Below are 11,108 nucleotides of genomic sequence, written 5' to 3' on the forward strand. Positions count from 1 at the left end.
AATATCAGCAGGTATTACAGACAACAAAATAAATAGTATCAGTTACTAGCTAAATATATAATTCAAATGTAACATATCAAAAGAGTAGAGACTATTTTCCCACTTTATTTATACTATTTTAAAATCAGTCTATAAAGTATATCAAATGTGCATGTATATGTAGGTATCATGTATATGAATGTATACACAATATAGACTAAACTGAATATCAACTTACCAAAGACATTGATTCTGTAGAAAAATCTCTTACAGGTTTAACATAAACCTGAAAAAAAACATGGTTGATTATATGCAAATAAACTCCATTATGATTACAAACTTTTCATTTTGGTGAAACTATAAACTTATGTATAATTTAAATTCACTAGAATGGCTTAATGTTAAGGTTTACAAATAAGACAGATATGGTCAAAGTTGTCTAAGTAAACCAAAATCTCCTTTACTAATTTTAGTATCATTGAGCCACCCCAATCTTAGGATTATAGTTTTGGCAGTTTTAAAAATTTCAATATTAAATGGTTATCATTAAGAAATCTTCCTTTCCATCTGGAATCATTCCAAAGTTAAAGCCAAGGAAAACATTTCTCTTTTAAACTTAAAATATGCGATTAAAATAATTTTATTAGAAGAAATAACTTATCTGCAAGTATACAGAAATGCTGCTTATATTTCATCACTTTAGTTTGATAAAATTATGATTAGATTAAAATTTATGGACTTACATACACAGTTGATTTTAAGTCCTCAAATGCTTTCAAAAATAAACAACTTTTCCCATCTCTGCTTGTAGATGAAGATGCTGACAGAACAATAAATCCAGTTACTGCAATAGTATCCTATGCAGGAAAAAAAGTTTTTAATCATCAAAATATCTACAATTCTGGATGTGATACTAGTTCTTTTTTTTCTTTTAAAGATTCACTTATTATGCATACAGAACTGGGGTACAGGCCAGAGGTGCAAGGACAGAGAGAGGATTCACCAGAGGCAAAGTGGGGAGCAGAACAGGCCAACTTAGGAAGTACCACTGCTGAGGGGAGCAGCGGGTGGGTCAGGAGAGGTCTGCAGGGACATGTGGGGCACCTACGGGGCAGGCTGGGATCGAACTCAGGCGGAAGTGGTTTTAGACTCCCAGTGCTGCGCTTTAACCCACTGCACCACGGGGGAGGGCCCTAGTTCTTATTTTTATTATCATTTAAAAACAAGAATCAGATCTATAAAATGAAAAACTTATGTCTAAATTTGTTTGATGCATTCTGATTACCAGGTGCAGGTTCTCTAAAGAATTTAACACTCCACTTCATAGAGCAGGAAAAGACTACGTAAATTTTATGTATTTAGTGGGACTTTAAAAATCAATGTTACCTCAATTTATGTGTAAGCTTGTAAAAACAATGAAGATGAAGAACTAACAGAGTATTTAACAATATTAAGAATTTAAATGAAACCAGAGTTGAAACTACATTGAGAAAGACATACCATTAATGTGAAAACTCTACATTGTGACAATACTAACAACAAATGTGCATATAAATGTAGAGTATGAAATATAAATTTAAAAACTTCCATTTATAAACTAAGAACAACATAGATCTTCTTGGTTACATTTATAAAAGTAATAAACATCCATTCTCCTGCCTTCAATCTTTAGTTAAAGCTCCCTAATCTGATATTCTAAACACTGAAACATATACATTTATATATATTTAAAATCAGACACACACACACACACACACACACACACATAAAATCTTAACTCCTCTACTTTTAACAAAATTTTAAGACATAAAAAACTTAGGCTTTAAGTACCTTCCTTCAATAACCTTAATCTCTACTAACTAGAAGCCTTCTGCAATACTGATTTTTGCTTTGCTCATAGAAGGGTCTGGTGTCAAGCCCCAGGGTACTGTACTTTGATGCATTAGCCAGGCTCTGAGCACTTTAAGACAGGGGTCATGCCCTAGTCATTTTGGATGTACAGAGTATGGAACAAAGTAGGCCCTCCAACAAATATCTCTGATTCAAAAGACTTTACATGCTATTCTAAATTCTCTGGTATTATTCAGATATTTAAGCTATGCAAGTTTCTGCCTTTTTATACTTAAGTGAGACTGCAAACAACTTACTCTACCTAGTCTAAATAACAATACTTTCCACAGTAAACTGGGAAAAATTATTCTTACTGAATATTTTGGTTCTACTATGTTTTAGGCAGTTTTATGAGGGGAATACAATAAATATTAAATATTTATAAAATAAAATATTAAGATTGCTTCTGGAGTAAATTACATTTACAAACTGATAAATATGCAGTGTTTTCAATTTATCTCAGATTAGTACATTCTGATTTAAATGAAAAGATTTGAGTCAAAGATTTAGAGTTGCTTAATTGAAATAAGACAGAAGAAAAATGGAAGTAGGGAAGTTATTGGCTTATCAGTTCTAAATTCTCTTAAAAGCATGATATCTTCTATTTTACTGAAAATTCTTACATATAATATACAGAAAGAAGTATATTAAATGCAGCGAGGAGGGGTGCAGACAAAAAATTTACTTCTACTTGCCTATATAATCTAAATTTTTTAGAATACTGAGTTTTTTTTTTCATGATGGAGAAATATTTTAGCTGATTAAATCACTCAAAGGTGGACATTTGCACACATAAGAAATTCTTTTCAGATCTATTATAACACTAGTAATACAATTACATAAAAAATTACGGCTTCTCCTCTATCATACATTCAATAACATGGAAAAATCCCTCAAAAAACTTAGGCAAAAGAACATAACACAACTTGCTATATTTCTCAACATGAATTTATACTGAATATAAATATATATGTTTGTCCTTGATAATCTCCTCCCACTGAGCTAGTCTGTTTATCTCCACATTCTTCCACTCAGTGCTAGACAAATTAGGTTCTCTTACATGCCTAGAGATTTTCCACATACCTACCTTTGTTTATTCTGAGCCCTCACTAGTAATAAATAGAAGTTTTCTGTTTTATATGCATCTGACCTTACCTGTGTTTGAAAGCTGGTCTAGATACATGCATGAGCACAAACATTCATACACACACATACACACACACACACATACACAAAGTACATCTGCCTTGTGAGCTGTATTTTATATTGTCCCTGTTCCAGAAAAAATAATTCTTTTCAACAATCCTGTGCAGCATTTTATTATTTTTTACCAGGTATGTTCTTTATAAACTTTTAATGCCCCGAAAACTGTAAGATCTTTGGGACTAAGTATAATACCTTATCGACCTGTACTTCATGTAAGTGATTGGCTTCTGTTCATAATCAGTGGGCAACAAATATTTGCTAAGTGAGTTAACAGTGATAAAAACTGAAAGGCAGACCAAAACCAGAGTGAAAAGAATGAAAGGTTCATAGCATTCATTTCCTATGCATTAATAAATCTTAACAGCTTTTAAAGTAAGTCAAAGACCCAGCGGATAAGAAAGATAAGTATAGCTTGTATAAATACTCATAAGATTGAGGTAAAAATCAAAATTTAATATGTATTATTCTAAGTTCTAAATTTTTTAGAAGAGCATACTGAAGGATTCAAAGATAGGAATTACATAGCTAAGTGTGCCATGTTCTGATACACACAGTGGTTATTTATTGTAATCCACTGAAAAAAGCATTAGGAAAATAGCCTGAGGACTGTAGCATGGTTAATTATGCAACAAAAGTGGTAAGACTCTATTACTATATGTGCATGAAGGCTACAGAGTGAAAACATAAAAGCTATAGCTGAGGACTTTGAATTAACTCAGGTAACTCAGCTATTAGCAAATGGGTCATTTCCTTTTTGGGTCTGTACTATTCAGTTGTACTAACATGAAAAAGAGTAAGCCCAAATGCTGCTTAGTTGTGTCAACAGGAATAGTTCTACCATAGTACTGGCTCAGAGAAAATGAAGGAAATAGTAGAGATCTTTTAACATGAAGAAGTATCCCTTAAAAATCAAGAATTAACTTAAAAAGAAAATAAATTAGAATGAGAAGAGAGATAGTTAACTTCCTCTTTTACAGTCTAAAGCTCTTGTTTTTCTGATCTAAGGGTGCTGGGTACAACTTCCAGCATAACTTGAACAGCAGGGTGAAAGCAACATCCTCTTACAACTAATCTTAGGTGGAAAACATTTATTCTTTCACCATTAAGTATATTAGTCCCAGTTTTTCATAATTGCTCTTTATTATGCAGAGTGGTTACTCTGTTCTTAGTTTTCTGCATGTTTTGATTATGAAAGGATATAGAATTTTATTAAATGCCTTTTTTGCATCAATTAAGATAGTCATTTTTTTCTTCTTTGCTCTATTAATAGAACTTATTTTATAATGGTTGATTTTTCGTATACTGAACGAAATTGCATATCTGGGGTAGATTCTACTTGGTCACGGTGTCTATTAGTTTTTTTTTTTAATTTTTTTTTTAAATTTATTCATATAGAACTGGGGTACAGGCCAGAGATGCAGAGGGTGAGAGGATTCCCCAGGGACAGAGTGGGGAGCAGAACAGGCAGATCGACGAAGTACACTGCTGAGGGGAGCTGCGGGAGGGTCAGAAGTCTGCCACACCATGTGGATCTCCTCCGGGGCTTAAGCTTCCTAGTGCAGTGCTTTAGCCCACTGCGCCATCAGGAAGGGCCCATGGTGTCTATTAGTTTTAATAGACTCTTGAATTCACACTCGTATCTTACTGAAGATTTGGCCAGCATGTAATTTTGAAATTACAGGTCTTTTAATATGAAGAAGCATTCCTTATACTTATATACAGAGATACAGTTTATAATTTTTTTAGTTAGCAAGAATTAAATTTTTTTTAATTCAGCAAAGGGAAAATGTATCTATTTTAAGGCAGTCTGTTGAATATTAAAAATTAAAGTGAAGTGAGAGGAAAACTGTCCCATTTTATTTTAGAAGGTTTTACTGACTTCTTAGGGTTGTTGCAACTTCAGAGATATTGCTTTTTAAAGTATAATTTTTAACATAGCTGCTAGTAATCACACATCTCTAAAATAATGTTAGTAAGCATGTTCAATAATTCTATTTCAAAAATAATCTAAAACCATCTTACCCCTTTATAGAAAACTTTTGAACAATCCTTTGCTAATTTTCCAAAAAATAATATATTTATAGTACTGGTTTCTGAATTTGAATTTTCCAGTTCTACAGAAGAAAAAAAAAACATATACAGAAACATAAGTATAGCAGTTTAATTCACACAATAAAATAGATGACAATTATATTCTAAAAGCTATTTCAAAGTGTGCTCATGAAGAAAAGTCAAAGTGTTTACAATTTACTTTAGTAACTTATGTATTCAAAAACCAACATGCAGGTGAAAATCAAAACTATAACAAGTTTCAAATAGAATACATTCTACAAACTTTAGTAAATAGCACATTAACATTACGTAATGACCATAAAAATGACTTATTATTTTTCCATGCTTGTAATCAAAATTAATGAGGTCCATATTATTCAGGTTTTATAATGTATTATCACCCACAAATAAATTACTACTGAACTTATAGTAATCTACAGTTTTCAGTACACTAAATTTTAATTTAGACAAGTGTGCTTTTCTTTCTCAGCACCTATGTATGCAAGAGTAAAAAGCACACTGTGTGTAGTTAAACACTGGGTTATCTGTGAATGTGGCAATAAAAGTTACTTCAGAAATAAAGAACGGACACTCTACAAGGAATCTCATTTGAGTATTCTAGGCTGTAGGGAGAATCTCTATAATTTTCATTCTCTAAAAGTCATATCAGCAGGACCAAATGATAATAATGATATCATCTGTCAGAAGTATCATCCATAATCTGCTTTCAAGCATTCAACTACTGCAGAAAAATGCTCTCATATCAGATTTTCATGCATCTGTCAAGTACATGAAAGAGCTTTCCAAAATTTGCAGTCTTCTTTATATGATGGAGAACCCTCTCTGGTCTACTGGCACCTAGCAATGAAACATGGCTACCTATTGTCTCTCTAACTTACCCCTCAAAACAATTAAATACACAAATTTCACGCTCATGTTCTTCAAATACAAAGTTTTCAAAAGTCTATTCCTGGCCATATTTGGTGTAACCATGATGCATGGTATATTCCATGGTGCTAAAAGCGCCATGGATTTACTTTCCAGTCTTATAACAATGCTCAGAGACAGATAAAAGAAAGTGGTCCTGTTAATTATTAAAACACAGCAAAAGCCCTAGCTTACTTTCTGGATAGTTTTCAGGCTGCAGACAATGTGGACACTTCCAAAAGCCCCTCTGCAAACCCAGAGTTCAGATTTAAGGAGGCCGAAGAAACTAGAATTTGCAGAACAGAATGCTGACAGGAAGGGAGAGGCAAGGAAACAGAGTTTACTGCACCATTATTTTCAATAGCCATAAGTTGGAAACAATCATTCACAAATGACTCAATAAATTAGTGGTATATATACATAACAGAATACTACACAACTATACAGAAAGATGAAATTCTCCCATTTGCAACAATGTGGATGGATGTAGGTTTTATGCTTAGTGAAATAAGTTAGGAAAGATAAACACCATATGATTTCACCCACAGTGTATACATAAAGAAAAAAAAAAATGAATGAACTAAAAAAAAATAAAAATAAGTTTTTAGATTATTTGGCCAAATTAGTATTTACCAAAAGGATACAGAACCAGAGAGGAAAGGAAGTCAAGGAAAAATCAACTGTATTTAGGAAAGATTGAACCTTTAGTGACGAATTTAATGTAGGATATAGAGATGCTGATGTATAATGAAGCACAACTGAAAATTATAATGCAGTACTATGTCAGCAATTTACTTTTTAAAAAACTAAGTTTGCTAAGCGGTTTAGGTCACCTGAGTGGAATTAGAAGTAGGTGAATAAGAATCAAAATATGAAGTTAAAATAGTGGCAAATTAGAAGCAATGGGGACAAGGAGAAAAGAGAGGTAACACTAGCTTTTTATTCTACAGCTTTTTGTATTACAGTTTTTTATGTGTTCTCATCACCCCTGAAGAGTTATTTTTATGCTCATGTGTGTGACACATATATGTACACATGTGTAGACATATAAAGTTACCCATTTTTAGATTAGAGGCAAAAATTTAAGCAGAAGTGGTCTTTTTATATACCTTGTAGTCCAATTTTCAAAACAGCTGTTCTGTTTCCATAAGTTAAAGTAGAGATAAATGCAAGTTTCCCCTGAAATGAGAGAAAAATAGTTAAAAGCCAAAATACAGAAAAGTCATTAGTTTATGACACGTAGATATCAATAAACCTGTTTTTTTAAAAAAAAAAAGATTATCTTCCAAGTACTGTCACTATTTTAAAGACATGACAATGACTTTTCTAGAGAAAAATCAGAAGTTCTAAAAATACTTTAGGTTCATAATTTAATTTCTTAAACCACCTTATTAGTTAAATTTCCAATTCGTTGACTTACGGATAAAGGTGAACTAGCTCAGTCCTAACTTCTTTTAACCTGTAATATTGTTCACTACTAATGAAAACAATGAAATTTGTGCCTAGAAAGAAATGAAAATTTATAAAAGAATGAGGAAAAAGTACAAAGCAATCATCTCAAAAATACAGTGTGGACAAAGCAGTCACAAATGCAGCTTAATCAGATGTAAATACGAGTTACAGATGCAGGAGAGGAGCAATATTTGAATTAATGTTTAAAAGGTTTTCCAAGAATGAGGGAAATAAATCCTTATAACTCAGAAACAAAATAATTTCCAACCAGTATAAATAAAAATAAAATTACCCAATCACATCCAAATGAAAGTGCTAGACACCAAAGGCGGTAAGACAATTCTTAAAGACAACCAAGAGTGAAAACATTACCAGGGAAGAAAGTGGTGGGAGGGGAGGGAAAGTTAACAACACAATAAAACATTCAGATTGCAACAGATATTTCAAAGGCAACAAGATCATACATAAAGAATAAGTCATATCTTCAATGCTTAGAGTGTAATGATTGGTCTAGTCTCATATAATGGGAGAGATTTTCAAATAAAAGGACTTTTTGTTTGCTGGATTTTTTTTTAATTGTTAGAGGCCCTCCATCATTTAAATTACCACTCAGAGATTTACTGTAGAAAGAAGATGGTACACAGCAGGTACAAGAAGTAACATGCATAAAGGATGGTAAGAATGATATTGAACAGATTGGCAAATGTAATAAATCTACATTAAAATTACTATAAAAATGCCTAATCACATGAGTTTTAAAAACAAGACACAATAACTACAATATTAGACATGAAATACAATTAGGAAGGGAACCTACATGATGACTTTATTTAAGTCTCTATAAATTTCAAAAAATTGAATTTGCAGAATTATAAATAAATAACATATTTAGACATTCTACCCAATGTTAGCAAATGTTTTCGTTAACCTCACATTCCATGCAATTACAAACTTTCCTATTCATTCCTCTACCACCAAATATATTTCTTTTATTATGAAAGTAAATATTTATTCCAAGTAATCACAAAAACCTCCTGTTTTTTTTTTCCTACTTCTCCAGATCATTTCAGTCTCCTGTCCATGCCATATTCTTTCACTTATTCCGTCAACACAATTATTCTTTTTGTCTCATTCCATTCTTTCACCCAAACTAGAATTCTAGACCCAATTGTTTAATGGACATTACCACTTGGATACCTCCAAAAATGTCTGAAAAATACCCAAATTAATCTCACTATCTTTCTCCCTCATTGTGGGCTCCTATAGTCATCTCAAGGCTGGCCAGAAATTAGAAACATGGCCTCAACTCCTCTTGTTTCTCTTTATCTAGTGATAGCTGTTAATTCCCCTTCTATATCCTGTCAGTTCTCAAGCAGATCATCTAGATTCTAATTCTAGCAGTGACACTTACTAGCTACATATCTCAAGCCAACTTTAAGTTTTCCTTTAAAATTAAGAAGTACTTATCTAAGTACTTATTTTTTTTTATGATTACATGAGTTATATAAAGCACTTAAACTATTACCTAATTCATGGAAAGAGCTCAATAAATGTTATCTTTTGCTATTATTATTTTAATACTATTTTTTCATTCTCACTGCCCTCATTTCCTTTGCCACAGTCTCAACTCTCAGATGACCATATGCCTCTTAACTAAAAATCCTTCTTCTAATCTTGTCTTGTCTAATACTTTCTTCACCAAGAAGGCAGAGTAGTTTGAATGTCTCAATTCTGTGTAAAATCTGTTAAGGATTTTCCATCATTTTTAGCATAACATCCAAATTTCTCAAGATGTACATGCTTTTATCCTAAATGAAGGTATAATCTCCTTAAATTACAGCCCAACTTTCCTGAAATCACTTCTCAGAACCACAAGTTCTCTTTTAAATGTCCACATATCATAATGCTAATACCACATGAGATTGAATTAGAGATTAGGTGGTCCAACCTTTCAGAGCTGACCAGCATGAAATTACCTGCAATCCAGGGCCATATTAACTCATCACTATACTTCCAAAACTTATTCCAGATTATCACAGAACTCAACTAATGCTGGTTTAATAGCCGTTGAATGATTAACAATAACATCAAAATAGTCTCATATGTTATGACACAGATAAAACCATTCTTAAAACTCTCATAAATCAGCATAATATTAAAGTTCTCATTCCTTTAAAAAGGAAAAAGTTCTAGTTATAAAAATTCTTACCTGGATATATTTCTTGCTATAGTCACAATCTGGCTGTAGAGATCTAAAATCTACTTTATGTAATTTATTGAGAAGATCAACTTCAGGCACCCCATTGACTTCTTTTATTAATTCAAGTGGCATATCAGACCTGCTTCACAGTGCTCTTCCAAAGTGAATTCACCTATACAACTTGACAAGTTGCTTCTGAAAACACGAAAACAAAAGTGTTTTGTTAAAAAATCAGTAATTTGTTTTAAGAATCTTTGACTTAATTTTAAATTAGTAAACAACTTTTAAGTCAGTAACACAGGGAATGAAGGAAGACACGGTAGATTACTCTCTAAATGCATTAGAAGTATCAATGTAAGCATTCTCCCAAGGCACTGAAACTTAACCTTTCCCCATTTAGTTTGCTTTGAAAATTCCATAAAAAGAAAATTAGGATCTGCAAAAACTGCGCAAAAATAAAAGACTGCCTCTACCACTGCAATTTAAAGTGTACAAGCTACTGAAAAAGGAAAGGATGTTAAAAGTTCGGGTTTTAATATTTCGCAAGCAAACCGTGTTCCAAACTGATGTACACTTGATGTATATCCCTAGCAATAAAATCGAATCTCCATGCAATCGAAAGAAAAGACTACTAAAACTATAGTTAATATGTGCGCTTTAAATTGAAACTTTTTTTCTCAAACCACTTGACAGAGATGCTCACTAGTGTCAACAGTGAAGTGTGAGCGTAGCCTTTCCCCAAACCTGTACAGCAAGCACCTTGAGAACAGGAACTGCAGTAACTCAGGTCAGTTACCATATGCCAAACAAGGTGCTGAACAGCTGACTCACAATACAATAAAGACAATTATGAAGAATTTCTCTGCAATAGCGACGCCAAATTTTGATCTGAACTGAATCAGCCTCATTATAATACCGGTACTGGTCCCGATGACAAAACTCCAAATCTACATTAAGAAATTAACTCACCGGCGCACTATAAACAAACAAGGAAGAGTTTAGAACGGCGCGCTCGTGGCGTCATACGTACGCTGGCGGCCCAGTTCCTACGCATGCGTACTGTATGATTGTGTTAACACTGCCGGTTCCCAGGCCTAAAGGGCCCCAGAAATTTCGCAACCGCTGCGAGAGTTCGGCTCTAGGGGGAGCCGGTAGCCGGCTAGAACGCTCACCCGGTTTTCTCGCCTCCTTGTGGCCCCGCCCCACGGTGCTGATTTGGCGAGACGCTGGGGCGCGGTTTGCTGCTGGACTTTTGACTCCTGTAAGCTATGAAAAACCTTTCTAAAATCAAAGAGGGGTGTAAGATTTCCTTCGGTACACTGGAAACTTAGGCGCCTCTTTCAACTTCCAGTTCTCTCCCCCAGAAGCACCCTCCCAAATGTAGTTTTTGCAAAGAAATAAT

The 11,108-nt window shown here is 33.3% G+C and overlaps 1 protein-coding gene across 2 annotated transcripts in view; it reads right to left on the reverse strand.

Moving 5' to 3' along the window:
- Positions 1 to 10,717, reverse strand: part of POT1 (protection of telomeres 1) — a 48,740-nt gene extending 38,023 nt beyond the window's left edge. Inside the window, exons 1-6 of one of the 2 annotated variants that reach the window (XM_012720703.1) lie at positions 10,676 to 10,717; positions 9,716 to 9,901; positions 7,164 to 7,233; positions 5,098 to 5,189; positions 723 to 836; positions 218 to 265 (exon numbers count right to left, since the gene is read on the reverse strand). In XM_012720703.1, the coding sequence (XP_012576157.1) occupies positions 218 to 265; positions 723 to 836; positions 5,098 to 5,189; positions 7,164 to 7,233; positions 9,716 to 9,838 (447 nt within the window). In that variant the 5' untranslated portion in view covers positions 9,839 to 9,901; positions 10,676 to 10,717. Of the gene's footprint in view, positions 1 to 217; positions 266 to 722; positions 837 to 5,097; positions 5,190 to 7,163; positions 7,234 to 9,715; positions 9,902 to 10,409; positions 10,434 to 10,675 lie in introns of those variants that run through there. The other variant, XM_012720704.1, reaches the window with a different exon arrangement.
- Positions 10,718 to 11,108: the final 391 nt, after the last annotated feature.

The sequence above is a fragment of the Condylura cristata genome, unplaced genomic scaffold, assembly GCF_000260355.1.
Source record: "Condylura cristata isolate star-nosed mole 26May11 unplaced genomic scaffold, ConCri1.0 scaffold00005, whole genome shotgun sequence".
Classification (NCBI taxonomy): domain Eukaryota; kingdom Metazoa; phylum Chordata; class Mammalia; order Eulipotyphla; family Talpidae; genus Condylura; species Condylura cristata.